The 27949-nt window shown below is 38.8% G+C and overlaps 1 protein-coding gene and 1 long non-coding RNA gene across 2 annotated transcripts; both read left to right on the top strand.

The window, feature by feature from the left end:
• The first annotated feature begins 13950 nt into the window (after nt 1–13950).
• LOC104114320 (RNA polymerase II C-terminal domain phosphatase-like 1) lies at nt 13951–24024 on the top strand. The gene is made up of 17 exons (XM_009624737.4): nt 13951–14762; nt 15713–16189; nt 16447–16657; nt 16749–16906; nt 16994–17064; nt 17292–17397; nt 17552–17635; nt 17848–18432; nt 18526–18589; nt 19262–19392; nt 19492–19545; nt 19830–19926; nt 21256–21491; nt 21588–21671; nt 22708–22773; nt 22866–22939; nt 23221–24024. Exons 1-17 carry the CDS (start codon nt 14475–14477, stop codon nt 23330–23332), a joined length of 2898 nt encoding a protein of 965 aa, XP_009623032.1. The 5' UTR covers nt 13951–14474; the 3' UTR covers nt 23333–24024.
• A 2199-nt stretch (nt 24025–26223) lies between these two features.
• LOC138904862 (uncharacterized) lies at nt 26224–27902 on the top strand. Its single transcript, XR_011413483.1, has 3 exons — nt 26224–26321; nt 26910–26963; nt 27634–27902. It is a non-coding gene; the product is annotated as an uncharacterized lncRNA (long non-coding RNA).
• The last annotated feature ends 47 nt before the right edge of the window (nt 27903–27949 follow it).

The raw sequence follows: 27949 nt of genomic DNA, 5'->3' as shown, positions 1-27949 counted from the left end.
AACAATTGAATTTATACGTAGTTTTAAGGATACGTGATCTAACTTGATACAAAATGAGAAATCAAATTAAGATTGAAATTAATGATAAGAAAAGTAAATGCAAACCACACAAGTTGAACAATCCTGGCCTTGAAGGTTGATTACCCTCGAGTCGAAAATGCTACAATTGATGTCGGAATAGAGTAATGAGATAATAATAACTAGAAATGATAGTTTATTGCTCTGAGATGCGAGTTACCATGTCATTTACAAATAATCAGACCCCATTTATATAGTAGAGGAGTCCTAATTCAGGTACAACTCTATATAAGGTAAAAAAATCTCATGATTTGCTAATTAATCAGTTTCATTGATATGTGCCGAGATTTCCGCCGTGATGTGCGACCGGTTACAGATATTTCGGCCTTCCATTATTTTGGTTTGATGATATTCTATCGAGCTATTACAGAGTTAGAGTCAGTTTCGGGGTTACAGACTCGATAATCTTTGAAGGTGCATGTTCTAACCTCGTACCTAGGTTCGATGGAATCCAATATCAATCTTCAATCCATTATATTTCATCCCCGATACATCATGCAATAGACGGGCTTGATTTCTATCGTATACAGATAGCCCCCTCATTTTTCGGAGAGTAAATGACGAGAAACGAAATGAGCCTCAGATTCTCACTATACGAGCTTCCGATTCTCACTTTGATAAATGACGACAAATTCATGACATAAGTGATAAGAATAGCTGAAAAGTCCCGTCGGTCCAGTCTTCGAGGCATTAAATATGTGTCAGTTAATGGTCTGCTGCTTCAGGATACGAACTGCCGTTTGAGTAAACTATAAATACACTTTTCATCCATTCATTAGAACTTTTACATTCAAATATTTGCACTTGTGTTTTAAGAAAACTTCATCACTCTCATCTTCAAACTTCTTTCCTTCTGGTTTTCTGAAAGCTTTCATAAGTTATTTGCTAATTACAACTTCTCTTTTATCAGCACCCTCTTTTCTCCTCTATTTAGAAGCAATGGCAAAGACTTCAAAATCCAAACCTCAAAAAGAAACTCCCTCTTCCTCGAAATCAACTGAGAATGTTTTGTATGTTGTCACTGAGGAACCGACAACGGAACCCCTTCTGAAGATGTTTGTCCCTACGAGGTGTCCATCAGGAGGCGATTTCAAGGTTGAGAAAACCTCCTCGGTACCGGGGCGATGTGAACCGGTCTCGAGATACATATGTTCGGTCACCGACAGTGTTCTCGACAAGGTCAAGGAGGACATCAACTGGGTCAGTAAGCACGTAGTGGTTCATACGCCCGATGAAGCAATCACCACCCACGTGGAGGGTTTTTAAGTGTTTACACTTATCCCTTCACGTTGGGCCCTTTAGACCCCGGTCATCATCGCCTTTTATAAGAGGTACGCGGTGATCCTAGGCCAAATTCATACCTCATTCTTGAGTATTTTTATCCTCATCCGCTTTCTTGTAAACAAGATCGAGTAGTGCCCCTTCACCATCGATCACCTCATGCGTCTGTACATTCCCCGACTCTATCGAGTGGGGCTAATAAAACTTGCCCGTCGGGCCAGTAAGGCCCTGTTCTCGAGCATCGACGAGGATCGGGACCTAGGTTGGTTGGGCCGATTTGTTCGAGCGAATACCTTGGACTTAATCCCGGTCGAGGACATTCCATTTCCTAAGAAGTGGCACATGAAGTATAAGTATAACTTTGCCTTTAAGGTTTTGTTTATCATTTTTCTTTTGCCCTTCTTTTATCGATTCTTTATTATGCAGTTGTTGCTCGGATGCTAGATGTAGTTCCTCGACTGAAGGAGTGGGTCGAGGGCATCGTGTCGCATAAACCTTATTCCGAACGCGCGTGGCGTGAGCTTTCAAAGGGCCGATGGGAGGCCCTTTTTCCCATGGTGAGATTCTTTCTATAAGTTATATTGGACTTTACGTCCACGCCGTTGATTTCTAACTTGTTTCATTTTCCATTTACAGGTTTACCAAAAGATATTGAGATGAGCCCCCCATCCGGTGACAATGACGTCTTCATCGAGCCCCCTCCTCAGAAGCAGGATAAATAGAATAAAAGAAAAAAGGCTCCGAGTTCTCCGGTCCCTGAAAAGGATAAATCGAAGAGGCGATTGGTGCGAATACCCAAGGAAGACACCAGTGCTCGAGCGCCACCTCCGAATTCACTTTACTGATTAAGAGATTAGTCTGATGGGAAAGGAGGGGCCTTTGACCTGATGGATAGTGTGTTGCCTCAGCCAGAAGGTCAGGGAGCTTTCGAGCCGGGGGGGGGAGGGGGAGGCTGTCCCTCATCAAGTTAGAGAAACCGAGGAGGTTGGGGTTGGATCCTCGCGAGCCACGGGCAATGCCATAAAGGAGGCACTTGGCGTAATAGAGGTAGCCTAGTCGCCCTCATTCACAGAATCGATGTTTAACGAGGCGCAAACTGCTAAAGAATGTCCCGCCGAAGGGACTCATGGAACGCATGACCTTTTCTGCGGTATCTTCGATGGCGTGGACTCGACGGCCACGAAAGACGCTACCAGTTTGGGAAACTTAGATATACCGAGGAAAGCTAATCCACAGAAGCAAGAGGGCCCTCTTCGAGCCCGAGATTGGTCAGTAAATTTCCTACTCCGCGTGCGTATCTCGATCGAAAACGTACCATTATTTTTCCCTTCCGGAGGATGCTCAGATTCTTTCTCCCCCAGTAGGGGTGGCCAACTATCTTCGGTGTCTGGTGACCGAAGGTGATCAAGCTAAGATGAACGAGGTGAATGCACCTTGCCTTTTCAATGAAGCGCAACAAGCGTTGAACCGGGTAACTTCATGCTTCCCTAGGTGAATTTTTTACTTACACATATATTTTTTCACATATGACTTAGAATTTATTTTCTTGCTTGTAGGCTTTAGTGCTTCATCACGAGGTTTTTTTTAGGCATCGGGATGACCTGAAACAACTTGAAGCTAAAGTCCGAGAGCTTACTGAGAAGTGAGACGCCTTTAAACTTCTTAGTGAGCAACTCGAAGGGAAGGCTAAGAACCTCCATGCCGAGCTGGAGGTTACTCGGAAGAATTATTCTGACTTGGTTAAGCATGTAAAAGTTTTCGAAGTAAGTGATGATGAGTTTGATTCGGTGATTGATGGTCAAAATCCGCAGGTCTAACAAAAACTCAATCGGATTGATCAGTTTCGAACTGAGATGGATATAGTCAAAGTTGAGAACGATGAATGGAGAGGCAAGATTGATCGTCTGGACTCAGAAAAAGAGGTTGTTCGGGCACATCTAACTTTAGCCAAAATCCAGCTAAGAGCGGCAAAGTAAAGGGCCGAGATCTAGACAAAACGGTTCAATGAGCTTCAATCTCGGCTATGTTCGGCCGTCTCGGATCGAGATAATCTGGCCAAGGAGCTTAAAATGGCCATGCCAGAAGTCGTCGTGGTCAAGGCCGAAGCTGGTGAAATGGTGGCCCAGTACAAGGCTAATGCCAAAATGGCTCAAGACCAATCAAAAAATATAGTCGAGCATATGAAGTGACAATCCCGTAGGCAGGCCCTCGAGGAAGTTCACGCTCGAGGTTTTAACTTATCTGCGGAGATTGAGGATGCCAAGGTATTTGAAGCCGAGGCCAGGAAGTTGGCATATCCCGAGGAAGATGATTCTGAGGGCTCAGTTGGGTCCGAGGAAGGAGAAGACCCCGGAAATCCCGATGACGGGGCTGGCTCCGGCCAAGATTAGGTAGATTTTGTTTGATTTTATTCCTTGTTGTACTTAATAAGGTATGTCAAGGATGCTCGGCCTTTTGTAAAGACAATACTTTGTAAATACAACTTTTCTATTTCTTTTTTGGTGATTCTCGAGTTCTTTCCTTACATTTTCTTTTTATCTTTTGCAAAGATTGAAATGCCTTAGCATTAAGTAGTCATGTATGGAATCCTGAATAGGCTTGGCTTTTGATTTCGTTATCTCTAAAGCATCGTGAGACCCGGTATGTCCAAGAACTTATTATCTGAAATACTTATGCTTTTTAAAATATGACTTTCCGAGAGTGTGTTTTTCGCAAGCTTTGTTTCCTCGGGTTTTGTTAACCCAGAACGACCTTAGCCTTTTATTTTTTGTGTCATCTTTTTGTTGAGGCCATTTTTGGACCTTGTAAAAAGTTTCATCGGGCAATTCGGCCCTTGTAAAAGAAATTTTTGATTATGAATATAAGGCTTTTCCCTTCAACAACTTTCAAATTTTCTCTTTGCCTTGTTTATTTTTACCTGCAAAGATCTACATGCCTTGGCATAAAATAGTTGGTTTTTGTTTAGAGACTCAAGAAACCTTGCCTTCAACTATTTCATTTTAAGGCATCGTGGGGGTTCGGTGTGACCGGAAGTTTTCTTTTACCAAACTACTTAGAATTTTAGTCACAATCTGTCGAGGATAGACTTTGGAACCGGTTAAGAAAATTTTAAGGTCTTGTTGTTTTTATGACAGGCTTCAGACGTCTTCGAGCTGAGTTTATATGGCCATAGCCTTTATAGTTTGTGTGTTGTCCCATGTTAATATCGTTATCCCAAGTTATCCGGGTTTGCCTAAGACGGCAGCCCCCGAGTGGGGGTAGCCTTAGCCTATAAAATTTGGGGGTTGCCTAATAGGTCTTATACCCCCGAGGTCTAATAGCTCGAACCATCCGAGTTTATTTTCGGATGGTAGTCCCCGAATGAGAGAGTGATTATTCGAACTCAGGTTAAGGTGACCCTTCGGCTCTGTAAGGCTCTGAAAAAATTTCGAAGTACTTAAGCGCTATTAAGAAAGTTGATGTGTACTAATTATATTATTTTGTGTACAGACGAGGACTATTAATATGATGGATATCAATTGGATATGATAATAAGTGTACGAGGCATATTATAAGTGATGTGGGGTCTAAAGATAGGCCTAAGTCTAAGTCAAGTTGGAAAATTACATGATAGACCAAAGTTCCAAATGAGTACGCACAAGACCAAATTTTGGACGAGTATATCTATCTATCTATCTATATATATATATATATATATATATATATATATATATATATATATATAAGGCGTTATGTGATAAAAAACCTATCGAATGAAAGATCTTTGAGCCTAATTTCTAACACTTCAAACCGTTCATTATTTGGACACTCCTACAAGATGTTATGACCAAATTACCAAAAACTGACAGAATTTAACACTACCACGCCGCCCCATGCGGCGCGCATGTGTGGATTTTCAGAACACTTCAAAAATTTGTTTCTAGGCACATTTTTCACTACCGCGCCACACCTCATGCGGCGTGGTAGTGCAATTTCGGGGTTTTATGACCCGACCCCCCATTTCATTTAACTCGTTTGGGGTTCATTGTTTTGGGAGTTTCTGGTGTTTTAGAGAGATGGAGCAATTCTAGAGAGAGGAAGAAGCTCAAGTGCTTTGTTCATCAAAATCTTGTCCAACCCTTGAAATCCAACAAGAAATTCCTCAAGTTCTTCATCGAAGATGTAAGTTTCCATACCCTAGTTTTTAATTTCGGATTTGGATTAAAAGTAGGTCATGAGAAGTATGATTCTTAGGTGTGAGAGTATTATGTATATATGTATGGATTTATTATGGAAATATGTGTATGAATCGAGTATTGGAACTCATGGTATGGTGATTGGAAGCCATAAATTCTCAATTTAAATGAATACCCATTGTAGAGATAGAAAAGTGATTATTTGATGGAATTCTGTTGGTTGGATGTGAATGGTTGGTCACACATGTGATGTTGGGAGTATAAGTTGTTAAAGAATGATGATGAAATGAATTGTTGGTAAATGGTGGTAGTTGGAAGAGCCTACAAGGTGTTTGATAATTTGTCTAAATGGCCTAAACTATAGAATTGGTTACTAATGTTGGTCCCATTGGATATTGATATTGTAGATTGAAGTTGCTTAGTATAGTAGATCAATGTAGTACCATTAAGGGTAGAATTTCAGTTTCGGATCGTTGGCGTTGAAATGAGGAGACAAGAAGGCATTCAGAGGTGGATACACACGGAATGGAATTTCTGGAGTATTGATTAGCTTGCTCGACATTGGATTCGTCTTGTTTGAGATAAGTAACATTTCTAAACTTGGAGCTGAGGGTATAAACCCAGAAAATACATGTTATATGATTTGTTTGGAGGTGATGCACATGCCAGGTGACATGCGTGTGGGCGTGCACCATAGAAATTATGACGTAATTGGTTCCATGGAATTGTGTAGTCAAATAATCTTGGCATCGTCCATGTACTTTTATATGTTAAATAAATTGAGTTGAGAATCATATTAAAATAATGTTAAGGCTATATTCCAGTATTATTGAGACCCATAGAGGTCATATTGTTGTTGAATTTATTTCTATTGTAATTTCAAACTTAGTCATGTTCATTCTTATCTCAGTCTCTATTGTTATTTATTGATACATCATATCATCATTTTTGGACTGATTTTTATGATATTTTATATCCGGAGAGACTCGGAGATCGATGGCTAAGTGAGGCCGAGGGCCTGATGGTGAGGATGTTTATGGGATCGGGCTGTACGCCGCAATATGTTTTATTGATTTATGCCATGATTGGCTTGTTATAGCGCTTGGGCTGAAGGAGCCCCTCCAGAGTCTGTACACACCCCTAGTGAGCACATGTATCTATTGCGTGAGAGTGTCGAGTGACTTGGGAGGATTAAGTGACTGTGAGGCATGAGTGACTGTGAGGATTGAGTGATTGGGAGGACTGAGTGACTGAGAGGATTGAGTGACTCGGAGGAAAAATCACAGTTTCCAAACTTACATATATGTTGGTGATTTCAGTGAAAAGAATTGAGTTTTACTATTATACTTGAAAAGAAAATGTTTATTTTTCCGGAATTGTGAACGAGCTGAGCATTTTATTTTTGAGTTGTTCGTTGTGCTGCTTTAATTAGATTGTTATGAGATGTGATTGGATATTGATGTGGACTCTGACCTTGGTACAAGCTCGTCACTAATTTCAACCTAAGGTTAGGTTTGTTACTTATTGAGTACGTGTGGTCGGTTGTACTCATACTACACTTCTGCACCTTGTGTGCAGATTTTGGATGCTAATGTTGTTGTACATGGCGGGAGCTAGCATTGAAGATGTACTTGCGATCCAGTCGCATCTGCCTCTTGTTCTTGGTCGATTTAGAATTATTAATTTGTTCATGTATATTTCAAATAGATGATGTATTTTATTTCACACCAACTTTGTAAATTCTATTCTTAGAAGCTCATGATTTGTACTACCAGTCATTTGGTAGTGTATTAGAGTCAGTTAAATATTAATTGAATCTGATTGTTATTATCTGTCTTACCTAGCGGGTGAGGTTAGGTGCCATCACAGCTAGGCGGATTTTCGATCGTGACAAGCTCGTTTCCTTTAGGGGATTGGAAGTAGGGAATTCCTTAAAAAATGTAAAGGAAATTTTTTTATAAGACAAGATGTTTGCAAGGAAGAGACTTCTCTTTATTCTTGTGCATAATAGTAACGTATGTGTACATGCTTTGTGTCAGAGTTCGAGCAGTCTATGCGGGCACAATTCATTTGACCATTTGGCCCTTACATCGAATCCTATCGATCGAGACCCTTCAATCCCAAAGTCTCTTTCCATGCTAAAGTTGGTATAGGAGGGTAATGCCCCACAGTGTTCGAGATTGATCGAAGAGAGATCTCGAATACTGTGTTGATCACCGTCACCGGTTCGCTGCCAACCTTCGATTCTAAGTTAGCATGATTTATTTGTTGCCTTGTTAAAAACCTTGCCAAAAAGCCATTTGGGACAAAACCGGTTCAAGGGAAAAATAGTGCAACGCATGCTTTCAGACCTAAAATCTCGTACTTTTCCTTGTCGATCACCTGCAAGAGTTAGTCCGAAATACAAGTAAAAGGAAATGGATGGTGTCGTACCTTAGCAGTAATATCGTTTCAGGCGAGCTACATTCCAGTTGTTCGGTAGTTGCTCGTCGTTCATTGTTCCGAGCTTGTAGGATCCTTTTTCGGTGATCTCAATAATTTGGTATGGTCCTTCCCAATTCGGTCCCAATTTTCCTTCATCCGAGTTTCGTGTACTTAGCGTGACCTTTCTTAGTACCAAGTCCCCGATATTGAAGTGTCGAAGGTTGGCCCTTCAATTATAATATCTTTCGATCCGTTATTTTTGGGTGGCCAACCGAACAAGGACGACCTCGCGCCTTTCATCTAATAGCTCCAGGTTCGTACTCATAGCTTCATCATTCAATTCCTTTGTTGCATATCAGAATCTGATACTCGGTTCCCCGACTTTTACCGGTATCAAAGTTTTGGCGCCATAAACCAAAGAAAATGGGGTAGCCCCGATACTGGACTTCGACGTTGTACGGTATACCCACAGGACTTCGGGTAATATTTCTTTCCATCTTCCCATGGCATCGGTTAACCTCTTTTTAAGGTTTTGGATTGTGGTTTTGTTGGTAGATTCAGCTTGTCCATTCCCACTAGGGTTATAGGGTGTCGATAGGATCCTTTTGATCTTGTAAACTTCGAGGAATTTGGTTACTTTGCTTTCGATGAATTGTTTCCCATTATCGCATACGATCTCGTCTGCATTCCGACTCGGTATATGATGTGGTCCCAAATGAAATCGATGACCTCTTTTTCTCCGACCTTCTCATATGCTTGGGCTTCCACCCACTTAGAAAAATAATCAGTCATAAATAATATAAATTGAGTCTCACCTGGTGCCCACGGAAGAGGGCCAACGATGTCTATTCCCCACTTCATGAATGACCATGGCGCTAAAACCGAGTGGAGAAGCTCCCCGGGTTGATGGATCATCAGAGCGTGTCTTTGGCATTCATCACATTTTCGAACGAACTCCTTTGCATCTTTTATCATGTTGATCCAGTAATAACCGGCTCTGATTATTTTTCGAACCAACGATTTGGCGCGCGAATGATTTCCACAGGTACCTTCGTGGATTTCCCTAAAAATATACTCAGTATCCCTCGGCCCTAGACATATTGCAAGTAGGACATCAAATGTTCTTCTGAACAAGGTTCTGTCTTCGGACAGGCTAAATCGGGCCGCCTTTGTACGCAGTCCCAAGTTAGGCTCGTCGAGTTGATCTCGGCGTGGCTTTCTTCTACCACCAATCTCATAAATTCTACGACTTGAACTTGTCATCTTGATCGATGACCCCAAGTTAGCGAGGGCATCAACCTCTCTGTTTTGATCCCGAGGTACGTGTTGCTAAGTCCATTCTTTGAACCGATGTAATGTCACCTGTAATTTGTCCAAGTATCTTTGCATTCGTTCCTCTATGACCTCGAATGTTCCATTGACTTGGTTTACCACAAGGAGGGAGTTGCACTTGGCTTCGATCATCTCTGCCCCAAGCTCTTGGCGAGTTCAAGGCCTGCAATCATGGACTCATATTCGGCCTCGTTGTTAGTCAATTTCACAGTCTTAATAGATTGTCCAATTATATTACCTGTTGGTGGCTTTAGTATGATGCCAAGTCCGGGAAGAGGGTCCATATTCCCGAGAAAGTTCCTGAGTTAATCAATAACTCTCTTTCGACCTCGGGTATTAGGGTCGGTGTAAAGCCGGCCACAAAGTTCGCCAAAATTTGAGACTTAATGGCGGTCCGAGGTCAATACTCAATATCGCACCCACTTATTTCTATGGCCCATTTGGCCAATCGACCCGAGAGTTCGGGCTTATGCATAACGTTCCTCAATGGGTAAGTAGTTACGACACATATGAGGTGACATTGGAAGTATGGTTTTAGCTTCCTAGAGGCGCTTAGCAAAGCGAGCACCAGTTTTTCTAGGTGAGGGTACCTAGTTTCGGCCTCACCTAAGGTTCTACTAATATAGTAAATTGAAAATTGCATACCTTGCTATTCCCGAACTAGGACTCCACTTATCGCTATCTCTGAGACCTCCAAGTACAAGTACAGTTGTTCATCCGTCTTCGGTGTGTGAAGTAGGGGCAGGCTCGATAAATACCTCTTGAGTTCCTCCAAAGCTTGTTGGAATTCCGGGGTCCACGAGAAGTTATTCTTCTTCTTCAATAGTGCGAAGAATCGGTGACTCTTGTCGGACGACCTCGAAATAAATCGCCCCAGGGTGTCTATTCGACCGGTTAACCTTTGCACAACCTTTACGTTGTCCACGACCGTGATATATTCGATGGCTTTATTTTATAGGGATTGATTTCGATTCCTCGATTTGATACCATGAATCCGAGGAACTTACCCGACCCTACTCCAAATGCACATTTTTCTAGGTTCACCTTCATATTGTACTGTTTCAATATGCTGAAGGTTTCTTGCAAACATTTTAAATGGTCTTCTACTCGAAGGGAGTTAACTAACATGTAGTCAATGTAAACTTCCATTGATTTTCCTATTTGTTCCTGGAACATCCGATTTACTAGGCGTTGGTAAGTAGCACCAGCATTTTTTAATCCAAACGGTATTACGTTATAACAGTATGTGCCATATTTAGTGATGAAGGAAGTTTTTTCATGATCACCCGGGTCCATCCGTATTTGGTTGTACTCAGAATATGCGTCGAAAATATTGAGGATCTCGTGGCCGGCCGTGACATCGATCATACGGTCGATGTTGGGCAAAGGAAAGAGTCTTTGGGCATGATTTATTCAAAATCTTTGTAGTCTACACACATTCTTAGTTTATTTCCCTTTTTAGGGACTACCACTATGGTTTCTAACCAATCTAGGTATTTAACCTCTCAAATAGACTTTATTTAAGGAGTTTAGATACCTCATCCTTGATGAAAGCATGTTTGATCTAGGACCGGGGTCTCCTCTTTTGTTTAACCGAGTGAAATTTCGGGTCCAAGATTAGCTTGTAAGTGGTTATCTCCGGCGAGATTCCTGTCATATCGAGGTGGGACCAAGCGAAACTATTTTCGTTAGTTATAAGAAATTGAATGAGTTTTTCCCTGAGCTCGGAGCTTAGCCCCGTGCCCAGGTATACCTTTTGATCGGGCAAGCTTAATATAACATGTTCCAGCTCCTCGATTATCGATTTAGTGGCGTCGGAATCATCGGGGGCTATAAAAGATCTGGGAACCCCATAAACATCAGCCTTTACGAAAGAATTTGCAAGCATAACATACGAGTCAATAGAATTAGGAGGTAAATTCTGAAACCATATCATAGCTCCTTTCGAGAGGGTCTCCCCAAATTGTTTCAACAGAACATACTCGATCTCATCGTCCTCCAGGTCGTTCCCTTTGATAGCACATGTATATGGGGTTACATGCTCGTTTGGGTCGATCGTTCCATTTTACTTGGGTATTTCGGGCATACAAAATTTCTTGGGGATCGGCTTCGGAGCCGGGCTGGGTGGAAAGGGTTTTTGCACGAACTTATTAGAATCCAGGCCCATCAATATCGGAGGTGCTCCTGGGATTTAGTCTACCCTGGAATTGTAGGTTTCCATCTTTTTTGTCGTTAGCCTCGATCTTCTTCTCCCGTGATTCTATCCATTTTGTCAGCTCCTCGAGTATCTTTATAAATCTCAGGGTTTGCCCCGATTCATGTTCGTTTGACCTTTCTATGACCGGTTCATCTCTGCGGGTGACTTCCCGGGGAGGATCGGGCTCAACCCTGCTTGGTGCACGACTTTGGTTCTGTAACTGAGCTATCGCCGCCTGTTGAGCCTCTAATATTTCGAAGATCACTCGTAGGCTGATATCGTCTCCTTCAACATTTTGTTGTTTCGAGTTGCCAATTGAGCTCCACCACGAACGCTATTTTCGGGGTCGGTAGGCAAGTTTATATCGATAGCCACATGCGAATTAGCGTCAATCGGATTTACAATCGGAATTCCAGCGGGATCAGTAGGCAATATCTCGTTACCGGGCGCTATATTGTTATTTTCGCCTTGGTGACCGGACTCGTTGTCAACATGTAGAGGTGTTGATTGAGAGTTTGATATTTTTGTATTTTAGCGTGGAATCAAAGACACTTCAAAGAGCAAGTGTAAAGTAGTGTGTGTTATGGAGATTTGTATTAAATAATCACTATTATCCTTAGCCCACGGTGGGTGCCAAACTGTTTACTCTCAAAATTAGATAACAATTGAATTTATACACGGGTTTAAGGATACGTGATCTAACTTGATACAAAAATGAGAAATCAGATTAAGATTGAAGTTAATGATAAGAAAAGTAAATGCAAAACCACACAAGTTGAACAATCTTGGCCATGAAGGTTGATCACCCTCGAATCGAAAGTGCTACAATCGATGCCGGAATAGAGTAATGAGATAATGATAACTAGAAATGATAGTTTATTGCTTCGAGATGTGAGTTTCCATATCATTTATAAATAATTAGACCCCCTTTATATAGTAGGAGATTCCTACTTTAGGTACAACTCTATATAAGGTAAAAAATCTCATGATTTGCTAATTAATTGGTTTCATTGATACGTGCCGAGATTTCCGCCGTAATGTGCGACCGGTTACGGATATTTCGGCCTTCCGTCATTTTGGTTCGATGATGTTCTCTCGAGCTAATTCAGAGTAAGAGTCAGTTCCGAGGTTACAGACTCGATAATCTTTGAAGGTGCATGTTCTAACATCGTACCTAAAATGAAATATTTCATCCCCGATATATTTCAATCTATTATATTTCATCCCCGATACGTCATGCAATAGGCGAACTCGGTTCCTACTGTATACCATAATAATGCCTCAAAGTTCTGAAAATTTAAGACATTAGGTGGTGAGTTGTGTTACAATTCCTAAAATAAAATAGAAATACAAGTAGTCATATTATTGGTCTAACATACAAAGAGTACTGAATGATATAATATAGAATTCTATTTATACAGTTGACTTTATTAATATCGTTTTACTCTTTTAAGTATTCGAAACTCAAGAATGACATACTTTTGCTGCATTCCATCTACCATCCTTTATCAGTAAGCCAAATATATTATATTTGGCAATAGGCCAGATATTTATCACAAAAAAGTAATATTTTATTGCACTTCTAACTTTAGCTTCATGTATTACTTAGATACATTTCTCTATCATTTATTTTCATGGATAGGATCATGATATTTCATGTTAATGATGAGTAGTAATTTCAGTCCAAATTTAAGTGAAATATTAAATTTATGTTTCATGATAATTTTCTTCTGTAGTTGGAATGAGCAAAAACTATGTTTGAATAACTTGAAAAAAGTGAAATAATTTATTGGTAAAAGTAGTTTTAGAAAAATTTGGCCGGCCAACCAAAAATAGGCAAATTACACATGTGACAAACTATTCAAAAATAATTATATCCGCTAACTAAATTTATAAAAAAATAAATAAATATTATACAATGATATATATATTTTTTTATCGGCTATTATTTTTGGGAGCGATTTACTGTGTAGTTTTCCCAAAAACAATATCCAACCATTTTTTCTAAGAATGTGGATTCAAATGACAAGGAGTTCAATGTTACAAAATATTTGAGAAATGTTACGGTACTTAAAAATTTATTTACATTTAAGAACAACACCTACCAATTAAAGCATGTTAAAACAGATTTGACACTTGGAATATATAAAATACAACAAATACATACCAAACAATCTACGGAAAGATACCTTATTTACTTTTTCCTATAAATGGGTTCAGGTACCAATGGGTGCGTTTTGTTTTAAGTAGTGTACTTCTTTTTCCACCTTATATACGTGACGTAACCGAAGTGCTTATCTTCTATAGTAAAAAAGAATCCCACTTGCTTGTAAATTTAGGGAGTAAGTTTTATTCAACAAAGGATCTTAGGTAATTTTCCTTTTCCCGAATTCAAGAATGGATATCTAATTAACACCGAATTTTGTTTTTCTTCTTTGTTTTATCTATTTATATCGTCAACATAAACATCTACGTGTGGAAGCGGGAGAGAGAGAGAGAAAAAGGAGAGAGGAGAGAGAGCGTGTACAAAATTGACCTTTCACTCTCTGTGGATCTAGGGTTTCACAACAATTGAGAGCCACCGCATCGTCATCTTCATCGCCGTACTACAACTACAACTACTATCAAGAAATCATCTAAACCCTAGCTTTAATCTTCTCTTAATTCTCTATACTGAAAACAACAACAACAAGAAGAAAATCTGGATTTTAATTCTTCTTCATCACCATCGTTATCGTCATCATCTTCTATAAAAACCCTAAAATTCACTTTCTTTGGGTATTCTTTGGGTAAATCTGGGATAATCTGACTGAAACTTGAAAAACGATGACGTTTGATTAGTTGATTTGACATGATTTGACTTTTTTTTTCCTTGGATTTAAAGCATAATTTCAAAGATCTATTGAAGATGATGAGAAACTGAAAGGATACAAATTGATTTTTATTTTTATTTTTTGTGATTCCAGAGAAAAAAAGGAAAAAGAAAAATGTATAATTCGGTGGTGGTATTGTATGAAGGAGAAAGAGTGGTGGGAGAACTGGAATTGTTGTATGGTGGTGAAAACGGTGTCGTATGGGGAGAGAAGGTAATAAGGATCTCTCACTATTCGCCACCAAGTGAGAGGTGTCCACCACTGGCAGTACTACACACAATTACTTCATCATCTACTACTGGAAATGGAATAAGCTTCAAATTGGAACCAACAAAATCAAAGTCGCTGTCCCAAGACTCGCCGCTCTTTCTTTTGCACTCCACTTGTCTCAGAGATAACAAGGTATAAACCCATTGCTGATTGCCAGTGTACCAAATTCAACTTGAAAACTTGAACTTGAGATGGTTAAAAAGGAAAAAAAAAACCCTGATTGAACTTGAATCATTTCCAAGACTGACTAACTATGGTTTAAAAAAAAAAATCCTAGAACAAAATTTTAAAATGAGGAATTAAATTCTTGATCCTTCATATTAAAAAATCAAAATCCTAATTGTAACAACTGGACTATGGATAATTTGGACTATGACCAAAATTGTTGTGAGGGAGATGCTAATTTGGCATGTACCCTTTTGCAGTTTTTCTTGAAATTTGGACTTTTGCAGAACTCCCTTTGCAGCTTTGTATCAAATTTGAGACCTACATGGGGTATTGCAGTCATGCAGTGTGAAGTTGAGAAAAGGGTTGGTTGATGGGATAGGGCTTTATTGTAGGATTTTAATTAAGGCACAATCTGTTCTTATATTACTGGACAAGCTGAAGTTTCATTAAAGAGCTACTGAATCTAAGGGAGATTATTTTTGTTCCTGATTTTATCTTTTTAAAAAATACTAAGCTGGGGCAAGCTAAAGGGGTCTATATTTAAGCGAAAACTGGAAGAGTATGTGAAGTTCTTTTACGAATGGTAATGTTCGGTCTTGCTAAAGGGGTCTATATTTAAGCGAAAACTCGAAGAGTATGTGAAGTTCTTTTACGAATGGTAGTGTTCTGATATACTGAACATAAAAAAGTCTATGTTGAAAGTCTACTGTAAATGTTGCAAATGGATAAACATGCTGCAACCGTTGTCACAAATGCATCTTCCATGTCTTCTGTGAATGTGCCTTTTGTGGCTTAGATTTCCTGAGACATCTTTCCTTTTATATCTGGTATTTATTTGGGCTCTTTCTCTTTCCCATTTAAATATCAACTGCTTGCTTATTAAAATTATTACTGCATACTTTCTGTTTATGCAGACTGCAGTAGTGTCACTTGGAAGAGAGGAGCTTCATTTAGTTGCCATGCAGTCTAAGAATTTTGGCGGACAGTGTCCTTGCTTTTGGGGATTTAAGGTTGCATCAGGGCTTTACAATTCTTGTTTAACAATGCTAAACCTTAGATGTCTTGGCATTGTATTTGACCTTGATGAGACACTCATAGTTGCCAACACAATGCGTTCATTTGAGGATAGAATAGAGGCCTTGCTACGGAAAATAAATTCAGAGTCAGATCCGCAGCGTGCCTCTGCTATGCTATCTGAGGTCAAGCGTTATCAGGAGGATAAGATTTTTTTGAAGCAATATGCCGAAAATGATCAGGTTATTGACAATGGAAAGGTGATCAAATCTCAGTCTGAGGTTTTCCCAGCGTTGTCTGATAATCACCAACCTATCGTCAGACCCCTGATTAGGTTGCAAGATAGAAACATTATTCTTACTCGTATTAATCCAATGGTATGTGTATTTTGCATTCCATCATCTTAGTACCTTCTTATCCCTGTTTTGTTAATTGTGCCATCTATGGTCCGCTGAGACTACTAGATGAGGAATGCGAGTCAGTTGTAAATCCTACCTTCAACACTGAAAGGGGTCTAGGGATGGGACTGTCTATTTCTCTTCGCCATTCTTCTTTTGCATTAAACTGTTTCATTGTGTGAAGCTTTATCTTCCTTTTTTTTTGGGGATGCATAACGAAATCTGTATCATGGCAGATCCGAGATACTAGTGTTCTTGTGAGATTGAGACCTGCTTGGGAGGATCTCCGAAGCTATCTGACTGCAAGGGGTCGGAAGCGCTTTGAAGTTTATGTATGCACAATGGCTGAAAGAGATTATGCTTTAGAAATGTGGAGGCTTCTTGACCCAGATTCAAACTTGATTAACTCAAAAGAGCTCTTGGATCGTATTGTCTGTGTTAAATCTGGCAAGTTTCTAAACTACCTAGATTTCACCAGGGCCATCATTCTTTTTCTTTCTCTTTCTCTAATCACTAATTGCTCATGAATATGCTGTAGGTTTGAGGAAATCTTTGTTCAATGTATTCCAAGATGGAAATTGTCATCCTAAGATGGCATTGGTGATTGATGATCGCTTGAAAGTGTGGGATGAGAAGGATCAACCACGAGTGCACGTTGTTCCTGCATTTGCTCCATATTTTTCCCCTCAAGCTGAAGTATGTACTGCATTCTTCTAGTGTTTTGTTGAGGTGTTGAGCTAAATTATGTTAACATTCTGAAGCACTTGAACAATTTGACTGTAGGGCAACAATTCTGTTCCTGTCCTTTGTGTTGCCAGAAATGTAGCCTGCAATGTCAGAGGTGGATTTTTCAAGTAAGATTTTAAGAGACTCTAGCCCCACTTATGGGATTAAACTGGGTTTGTTGTTGTTGTATTTTATGAGACTCTAGAGATAAGTTGGTGCCAGTCACCTTTCTTGTCCAACTTATTTTATCTGATTGTATTTAGATTTGGTTTTCTCTCTGGGTTATTTTTTTTTTTTAAAAAAAATTCTGATTGCACCTAGATGAGTTTCGCTTGACTCCCCTGACTTTGTGCAGAGATTTTGATGAGGGCCTATTACAACGAATATCTGAAGTTGCTTATGAAGATGACATTAAGCAAGTTCCTTCTGCTCCAGATGTTAGCAACTATTTGCTTTCAGAGGTTTGTGAGAATGAAATCTAAAGATTTCCATTTCTCTCCAATAACAGATCTTAGCTTTTCATGGTTATCTCCAATATGGATGATGAAATTTCGCACCGTCTTTAATTAAATGTTTATGAACTATGTATGAGAGGATCTGTTATTTGCTGGTCAGGATGATCCTTCAGCTGTAAATGGGAATAAAGATTCACTTGGATTTGATGGCATGGCTGATACTGAGGTTGAAAGGAGACTAAAGGTACAACATTGTAATGGTTGAGTGCTTTCATTCAGTTTGAGAATTTGTATTCATACTTTTCATGAGGTTCATAAGCGATGGATGTGCTTTTTCTGTTCCCTATTTTTAATTTTCGCTTCTACAGTTTATCGTTGCCTCTGGCATGTAGTGGAACTCCTGTTTTATTTGTGTCGAATGCTGTAGCGTAATATTTAGTTATCCTGACCTTTTAGGAAGCAATGTTGGCTTCAACCAGTGTTCCTTCTCAAATGACAAATTCGGATCCAAGAATCGCACCAGCTCTCCAGTACCCCGTCCCACCTGCTATTTCACAATCAACAATTCAAGCGCCAGTGGTGCCTTTTCCTGCTCAGCATCTCCCTCAAGTGACTTCTGTTCTTAAATCATCAGTAACTCAATTAAGTCCTCAGGACACAAGCTTGCAAAGTTCTCCTGCTAGGGAAGAGGGCGAGGTACCAGAATCTGAACTAGATCCTGATACAAGGAGGAGACTGCTTATATTGCAACATGGTCAAGACACGAGAGATCAAGTATCAAGTGAACCACAGTTTCCTATGGGGACTCCATTACAAGTGTCTGTACCACCTCGGGTGCAGCCACACGGTTGGTTTCCAGTGGAGGAAGAGATGAGCCCTAGACAACTTAATCGAGCATTGCCTCCCAAGGAATTTCCTTTAAATTCAGAGACTATGCATATTAACAAGAATCGGCCTCCTCATCCACCTTTTCTTCCCAAAATGGAGACCTCTGTCCCATCTGATAGAGTTCTTTTTGAAAGCCAGAGGCTGCCAAAAGAGGTAAATTATCTATTTGTTAACGGCAACAGCTTTGAAAGTTCATTTATGAGGAACTTATGGCCGACCTGTGGTTTGTTTGCGTTCCTTTTCCAGGTAATCCCTAGGGATGACAGGATGAGATTTTCTCAGTCACAACCTACTTTTCATCCAATGCCAGGTATACTCATGAACCATGCTTGAGATCACTCCTGTAAAATCTTTCCTAACCGTTTTGACACTTTAACTTGGACAATTTCTGATTGACCAACATTATTTCTTAGTTGTTAAGTTGCTATCCGAAAGCCTGTCAAGTACCGGAAATTCACAATAATAGATGCTTTAATTCAATAATCCTTCTCAGAACTCAGAAGTGGAAACAGCTAACTGAAAAGTGACTGGCTATTTTACGAGAAATTACAAAGTTTGTGGGGTATGGACCTCCTATAACATCCAGAGACACAAAACTAAGCAGTCCGGGCTCGTGCTTAGTGCTTTGGTTTAACCTCCTCCACCCCCCACCCCCACCCCCACCCAAAAAAAAACTTCTTGTATAAAAGGGAAATGTGATTTGGTTTATAGGAGTGCGTATTTGCATACGTTTTTCTGCCCATGAATAGGTGATGAGATATTATCATCCGTGCTGATCTAAGTAGAAGTGTTTTATGCGTACAGCCTAATTAACTGCACTTTGTTCTAATAAAGTACACACATGAAATTTGGAAGAAAAAACAAGATAACAACACAGGTTTTTGATACTACTACTGTGTGAATGTCATTGGACGAAAGACATGAAATGAGCTAAATCTATATTCAGAACATCATGTTGTGTTCACAAATTCTAGTTTCACAGGTGAGGAAGTCTCCTTGGGTCGGTCATCTTCCAGCAACAGGGATCTTGACCTTGAACCTGGACATTATGATCCATATTTAGAAACACCTGCTGGAGCTTTACAGGATATTGCATTCAAGTGTGGAGCAAAGGTACTCTCCCCCCTATGCCCAGTCATCATGCGGCACTATAATATAGTTTCCTCCCTCCTCTTTGTGAGGTCTCTGAATGCTTATGACAAATACTTGCAGGTGGAATTCAAGTCAGGTTTGCTTTCAAGTCCAGAACTGCAGTTTTCTGTGGAGGTATGTTGTAGCACTTATATCCGCATTCCACTATTCCAATGAGCTTTATGTCTCACTTTTACTTAATGGAGCATGGAGCACTATCTGCAAGTTCCTATGGATCTTGCTTGTGTCTCTGGTGAGCTTTGTAAAGCCATGTTTCAGTAGCATGAACGTCAGCAATTGATGTGCTCGTAATTGCTCGTCATCAGCTTTGTTAAGACGAGCTTCCTCCCTGGTTTTCTGCTTTCTTTTTACTGAGGTCTAGCCATCTTATTGAATCGTGGTTTCTATTGCTTGTGTAGGTGTGGTTTGCTGGAGAAAAAATTGGAGAAGGAATTGGCCGGACGAGAAGGGAAGCACAGCGTCAGGCTGCTGAGGAATCTCTTATGAATCTGGCAGGTAAGTTGTGTTGTTGTCTGTCACAATTGACAGTAGGAAATGATTCGACATTTGCAGAAGTTGGCTTTACTGCAATTAGATCACATCTTCTTGTATTAGCTGACCAAATATGTATTTCCATGGTCATGGAGTGTACTTTGAGCAAACGTGGTGATAGAGTAAAGTTCTGAACTGATGTCATTGTTGCTGGGAAGTATGAGTATTCCTGTGCAGTCTTCAGAGAGGGTTGGGGTTTTTCATTTTGTGCTGACTTTGAAGTTGTCTAAAGGATTCCGCTGTAAATGATGCCTCTTAACAGTGACATTTTGCTTTGTGAATTTTGTTTGGTCTAATGGGAATATTATTTGAACATGGAGAATAAGCTTGAAGAGCCCTGGTGGACCTTATCAAAAAAGAGAGAAAAAAAGAATAAGCTTGAAAAGCCCTGGTGGGAATAAAAATAGTCATGCTAAAAGGATTTCATGCTGCCGCGCCACAGAGTTCGATTTTTCCTACTAATTCACTAAGTTGTTCGTTACTTCAATGCGAGCTCTGACATTTATGCTTTATTTTCAGCTGATGTTGACCTTTATCACTTGTAAATGAGCCTCGCATCGCCTTTCCCTCCTAACCAAAATGACCCAAAAAAAGAAAAAGAAAAAAAAGATAGGAGGTTTTGCAGTGTATATAGATGCTGCTTTTTCCTTCGTTCAAGAAGTCATCCTTCTAGTTACGTGTGACTAATGCTTCGGTAGAATATTCTATGAACGATGTGTGTGATGTCAGTTAACCAGCTCCTTACCCAAAAAAAGGCCAGAGAGAGAAGAAAGTTTCTTTCTTTAGTGGAACAGCTGTGATCATATTACTTCATTTTGCTCAGACTTTTTTATGTTGATATTAGCTGTTGAATCCTTGTGTTAAGGAACTTTTGAGAGATATTATAGGTATCTAATGTGACCTATTTTTGGCTATGTTGCACAGACTCTCCAAAATGATGCCGCACCCGTGTCGGATCCTCCAAAAATACACTATTTTTGGAGGATCCGACACGCACCCGACAACATTTTCGGAGAGTCCGAGCAACATAGATTTTTGGTATAAATATAAATTAGCCATAAGATTTGTGGTTGGGGAAGATTGGGGTTAAGGGGGGATAACGAATTATCTTTGCTCTTGGTGATGATATCCATCTCTACTAGTCTTATACGGGACACTTGGTGCAGAGCGTTTTTTTTTAAAAATTAACTGGCGATATGCAATATCTGGGGATTTTGATGGTCATCGTGGTCAGATGTTAATGTTGCCAAATGTGTATGATCTTTCTTACTTTTTTTCATATTGCATCTGCAGACAAATACTTGTCACGTCTCAAACCTGATCCCAGTTCCACAGCAGGGGATGGATTTAGGTTTCCAAATGCAAGTGATAATGGGTTTGTTGACGACATGAGTCCTTTTGGGTATCAATCATATCTCAAGGAGGATCGTGTGTCACATTCGTTTGCATCAGAGCCTTCCAGAGTGTTGGATCCAAGGCTGGAGGTCTTGAAGAAGTCAGTGGGTTCAGTTGCCTCCCTTAGAGAACTGGTAAGATTTTATAAGTTTGCTATTTTAGTGTACCCTATTTACCTCAGTTTTTCTTTGAGGTCTTGGATTATGCCATTGATTATTTTGATTCTTCAGTGTGCGATTGAAGGACTTGGTTTGGCATTCCAAACTCAGCCTCAACTTTCAGCTAATCCGGGGAAAACTGAAATATACGCCCAGGTTGCTTATTTACTTCTCTTTCTTCTTTGCTATTGCTGTTTGATCGAAACAACATGCACAGTTGTAGTTTTAGGAACTCTTCCTTACATCTTTTTTACTCATGGTTTAGAGGCGATGTACCATTTATGATTTTGCACTAATTGTGACGTTGTGCTACATTGGCAGAGTGGATCTTGGTCATCTTTTATCATTGGCATTTAGTGCGCTGTGTGTGTGTGTGTGTGTGTGTGTGTGTTTTATCTATCTATTTAATAATCAGTTTAGAAAAGATTTTTATTAATTTAGAGATCACTATGAGATTTCTTGAATATGTACAGTTCAAGAGATGATCCCCCGCTAAGCCTGAAGGGAGCTGATGAGATATAGCATTTCTGTTATTCTATTCAAATAACTTCTTGGTTGGTCTTGGCATTGTTCATTTAACCTTGAAGACATTTTTGAAACTGTTGCACTTCAATGTTACTGTTTTTCCTCTATTCTTCTCACATAGATAACATCTGTTGAGGATGAATATTGACTAGCCCACTTTTTTTACTGTGTCAATCAAACATTCATGCGTTGCCAACCAAGAAAAACATTCCACCTTGTGCACTAGTTTTCCAGTATTTCTCCATGGCTAACTGTTCATGTACATTCTCTACTGTAAAATCTCTGACATAGGATCTTACCATAAATTCACCTTTCTTGTCTGGCCTTCGAAAACTGTCCTCATTGTTGTTGCCTTGAAATTCCTGCACCAACAGAAGAATTTTGTGTCCAGTGCTCTCTTTTGTAGGTTAAATAATATTTAACGTTTAATCTGATATCGAGGTTTCTGGAAAGCATTGTTTGCTAATATTAAGGTCGATATTAGAAATGCATAGATGGTGGTCGGTGGAGATATGGTTTGTTATTTTGGTTGCAAAGTAGTGATTCTCATAGTTACAAGAAACAAGTATGCACTTAAGATGGCGGAGTTGCCATGTATGTTAATATTTTTTTTTAGCTTGCTGACATTTTGCTTAGTTACTTGTGTCCCTTGGTGATAACAATACAGGTGGAAATAGATGGACAAGTATTTGGCAAGGGAATTGGTTCAACATGGGATGATGCTAAAGCACAGGTACCTTAGATTGTAGAGCTTACATTTTTAGTTCCTCTTTGATCCCTTTTCTCTTTGGTTTAAAATTTTTGGCTGCACATTTGTCTCCCTAGGCTGCTGAAAGGGCTCTAGTTGCTTTGAAGTCAGAGCTGGGTCAATTTTCTCACAAGCGTCAGGGTTCTCCGAGGCAAGTGATTTCTGCCATTTGACTTTCATCCTAGACTAAACGTATTTTGGAAGGCGATTTACTTATGTCGCCTCCCAGAGCGAACCTAAATGAAACTGTGTCTTGGGGGGGGGGGGGGGGGGGGGTTATATACAGATTCTTCTGCTTATTTGTTTTTTTGCTGCCATCTGATCCTAATTTGTGTTTTCTTTGTTTTGGATTTGTGTTCTCCATGGCTTTGTTTGAGGCAAACTAGTTTTATTGTTTCTTTGGATGCATTTTAATGTTGCTCTTTGATCCAGATCATTGCAGCAGGGATTCTCCAATAAAAGATTGAGACCTGAGTATTCTCGGGGTATGCAGCGACTACCATCTTCTGGTAGATTCCCAAAGAACACTTCTGCTATGCCATGAACTGTATATAAAGAATTCTTGACCTCCGCTTGTACATCAACTGCATGGAGATTGTACACATGGGAATGCATGTCACTGTGATTTGTGAAGCCAATTGGGATCTTTACCACGAATTGCTCTCCTTGCTGTTCCAGCTCAACTATATCCGGATGCACTCCCACAACAGAAGCAAGTCTCTGGATTGACAGAGCAAATTGAATCACCTCTTGGGAGCCCAGCTAGGTGGATTCTTTACCCTTTGCAAGCAGTTCAAATCTGTAAAGTGTGGATGCCCTGTGATTTTCCGTGTGGATTTGTGACCCTGAGACGCAAAACCAACTTAGAGATCGGAATGAGGTTCACTTCATAAGCCACATACTTGGGGAGTTCTTGCATGCTCTGAATTCCCTTTTCATCGTACATTTGGATAGGCAAAATAGATGGGATGTAAAGTTGTAATGGCTATGCCCAATGGGTTTTCTGGAGGACATTTCAAATTTGACGATTCCATAGCTAATTGAGGGTATGATTGACCGTTTCTTTTCTTTTCTTTTTCGAGCGTCCTCTCTCCTGGTTTAGAATACCAAATAGGATAAGCGGAAAATTTTGTGCTTATTGTAGTCTAGTTTTTGCATTGTCTTTAGTACCAACGAGGTACAAATTACTGTCCAATGTAACCTGGATAACTGATTAATACAACTTTTAATTTCTTATACGGAGTCTCGCCAATTTTGATATTTTGACGGGGCAAAGCAAAAGGTGAATCTTGAACAAAAAGCAAAGTCAAATGGAACTGAGAAAATGGATCAAACTTGTTTTAAATATTGTGAGTTTCAACTTCTGGAGATATTCCATATGCAGAGAAGAGGAAAAGAAGGAAATGAATGATGAAAAATGAAGAGGAAATAAATAAAATGGGACTATGGGAGTGGAACTGAAAGAGGTGAAACCGAAGGTTATTTTGGATAAAAGTGTATCTTTTAATCCGATTTTCTTTTTTTGTTTTCTTCCCTTCACTTGGAGTGCAAGGATTAGAAAGATGTGAATAAAGAGGGAAAATTGTGGTTGAATCGACATAAAGGCGAAAAGGAAGGGAGGAGAAAAAAATTGGACACATCATATCATATATTTTGTTTGCTTTCACACACACACACACACACACACACATATATATATATATATATATATATATATATATATATATATATATATATATATATATATATATCTCTTCTATTCACTTATGCATTTTTCTTAGTTAAACTATCGATACAGAGGAGGGGGGCAAAACACCCAGACCTCCCACAAAATAATTTCACTTGTAGTATATTTTTTGTCTTGTCTTCTTATTATTTCTTTCACTTTCGTACATTGATCGCTCTAAGTTCTAATTAATTTGTTTATAAAGTAATTGGGAAAGTCCATTACTTAAATGGTCATTCAACTATTCGAAATTATCTTGTAAAGTCATCTTTCTTTTGTTGGTAACAGAAAAGTCACTTAACTATGCTTATAACACTCAGAATCTCACTCAACCAGATTTCTCAAACTTTTAATTGTCAAATACCTACTTTACCCTCTAGATTATCAACTTTTATCTTGTGTTTTTTTTCCTTTTTAATATTATAATTTTTTCTCTCTTTAATCAACATTATGGACTTACCTATAGAACAAATAAATTTTATTTAAAAATAAAATAAAAAAACTTTTCTAGCATATGTAATGTCGGAATAATAATATAATTGAGCATAATTATCAAGAGTATATAATGTATATTATAAAAATACTTTTATTTTAAATAACTATTTTCTATAGTACGTGCATGGAATATATATTTTTTAAACTTTTATTTCTTTCATTCTACTATGCTCAATATTTTATTATTCCAACATTATATATATGCTTAAATACTAGTTTTACTTGTTTAGTTATAAATAAAATTTATTTATTCTAAGGTAGGTCCATAATATAAATTAAAAAAAGAAAAAGTTATAATATTAAAAACTTAAAAATTATAAAGAAGGTAAAAGTTGATAATTTATAGGGTAAAATAGGTATTTGGTGATCAAAAGTTTGAGAAATCTATTTGAGTCACCTTCTGAGTGTTGAAGGCATAATTAAGTGACGTTGCTGTTACAAACGAAAGAAAGATGACTTTAGCAGATAATTTCAAATGGCTAAGTAACCATCTGAGTAATGAACTCGAAATTTGGGTGATCTAGGGAAGATAAACAAGTAAATGAAAACATGGCACTAACAAATTAAAGAAATAAAAAACGATGTTTCTTTCAAACCATGTTATTAGAAGATATCATCAATATGATGATTGGAACGAAACCAGAAGCACGACTGGGGATCTATACGCAAACAACAGTCTTCTAACGAGTACTGATTGTTTTAGAGAAGAGATGAAATAGTTAGTTAAAAGTTCCGATCTTTTGCATTGAAGAAAATGAGGAGAGGAGAGGATAACTGTTACACCATGTACGTCCGAAGGTGACGTACAATGAATATGATATTTGTTAATCATGATTTAAATGAGTTTAAAGTTATAATATGACTATATATGATGGTTGGAAAAAATACATAAAGTTTGGGGAAAATCGGATTAAAATTGCGGAAAAATCGACTAAGAATTTGCCATATAACAGAGCTTTTTGAGAAATAAATTTCGTATGCTATATGAGGTCTTTTTGGGACATATTATATACCAAATTGAAGGTCTTGGAATGTAGTTTCCAACGCTTTTAACCGTTTGTTCATACGATATCCGAATAAAAAGATATAAGTATTGGAAAATGGGCGAATCAGAGGGTGCCAAGCTAGCACCTTTTGACTTTTCAAAAGTTTGATAAATATGTTTTAACTCGTCTCTCCCTCTTCATTTTACATAGAATCTGACCAGAGACACCATAAAAGAACGGTCTTTGAGCTCTCTAATAGTTTCAAATAATACTAACATCCCGGATACGAAATCGAGAAGCGATAACATCAGAACGATCCCTACGACGTAAGTATCACTATATCATCCCTCTTTTTCTTTGTAGTTTGAGTTTTGAAATGTATTTAATAGTTAATAAAAATTTATAATTTTTGTATTTAAGCTTTAAAATATCAAGAAAAGTTGATAAATTCGTTTCTTAATAGTTAGACCACACGGGACGGTGATCGAAAACTGTGAGTTCGAATTATTTGATTTGTAGTGGACTGTTTTGTGGGCTGTTTTGTGTTGCTTTTGGGCAGTCTATTGTGCTGCTGATTTATGGAGTTTGGAAAGATAAAAATGGCGTGGAGAAACGCCACATGTGGTAGGGTAGTAGGCTGGTCGCTCGTCGTTGTAGTTGCAGGCTAATTGATAATTTGTTGATTGGGTGTATTATGGTTTATTTGAGGGTTTTGTTGTATTGAAGGTCTCGAATTGTAATTAGGTTGGTTTTAAGTTGCTGATTGTATTATGTTTGTATCTCGCCTATAGTAAGCTTGAGGGAGCTGTAAAATCAGGGAAAATGCTGCCCGTTTTATTTTAGAATCGAGTTATCATTTGAGATACGTAATATACTACCGCCATCTAAATCGTACACGTATTTCTTTGCTATAGGATTGGCGCTCTAGTTGTCATAAGCTTGTTTTTGAGTTGCATTGACGACTTGAGGTATGTTAAGGCTATCCCTTCTTTCTTTTGGCATGATCCAAATGATACAAACGAAACGAGCAAAATACGCAACTTTCATAAATGACTCTATTCATAGAAATACTAGGGGTGTCTATATTCTTGATTCCCCATGTGAATTATTATTATATCCTCTGTTCATGAGTCCCAGAAAAATATGTATTTGATAAAGTTTGTCCGAAAGGAATATAAATTTTATGATATTCGAGAAATCTTATTAACGTATTTCTTATGCATTTCATGCATTTAAATATGTACATTGACCCATGACCAGAAGGCGTTATATACGCGTATATTATATGTATATGGGATATGAAAAAAGGTTAAGGCGTTATATACGCACCACCATCTGATCAGCTGGTATATGTTGATGATTTTGCCCACAGTGGCCGAGATGATATGATGGGATGCCCTCAGAGGCTTGATAATGTTATGTACACCTATACCTATGCATGATACGGCATTTACACGCACGTGCATGATATTATAAATGTTTCAGGATTCACAAAGTTATTTAGACTCACAGGTGAAATTCTTTACCCCATGTTTCATCTATGTCTTTTATGTATTGATTTTCATGCTTTACATACTCAGTACATTATTCGTACTGACATCCCTTTTTGCCTGGGGACGCTGCGTTTCATGCCCGCAGGTGCAGGTAGACAGGCTGACGGCCCCCCTTCTTAGGATCCTTGATCAGCGAGAGTTGGTGTGCTCCATTTGATCCGGAGCTGCTTTGAGTTTTGGTACGATGTGTTTACATATATATATATGGGTACGACGGGGCCCAATCTCTTCCTTTATACAGTTGTACACTCTATTAGAGGTCTGTAGACAGTCATGTATATTTATATAGTATGTGGCCTTGTCGGCTCGCCCTACAGTATATATATGTATGTATATATGTCTTTTGGGCATGTTTTCCCACGTAGGTTGTTCATATGAATTAATAGTTTATTTTCAGACGT

Source organism: Nicotiana tomentosiformis, chromosome 2 (assembly GCF_000390325.3).
Source record: "Nicotiana tomentosiformis chromosome 2, ASM39032v3, whole genome shotgun sequence".
In the NCBI taxonomy this organism is placed as follows: domain Eukaryota; kingdom Viridiplantae; phylum Streptophyta; class Magnoliopsida; order Solanales; family Solanaceae; genus Nicotiana; species Nicotiana tomentosiformis.
Note: the sequence above shows the minus strand (reverse complement) of the source record. Positions and strands in the feature narration are given on the sequence as shown.

What these genes read in the sequence shown, in the direction of transcription:
- LOC104114320 (XM_009624737.4), top strand. Translation starts at nt 14,475, where the DNA reads ATGTATAATTCGGTGGTGGTATTGTATGAAGGAGAAAGAGTGGTGGGA. An exon ending in AACTGCAGTTTTCTGTGGAG is followed by an intron (nt 19,546 to 19,829) that starts GTATGTTGTAGC and finishes TTGCTTGTGTAG; the next exon opens with GTGTGGTTTGCTGGAGAAAA. An exon ending in ATCTCTTATGAATCTGGCAG is followed by an intron (nt 19,927 to 21,255) that starts GTAAGTTGTGTT and finishes TTGCATCTGCAG; the next exon opens with ACAAATACTTGTCACGTCTC.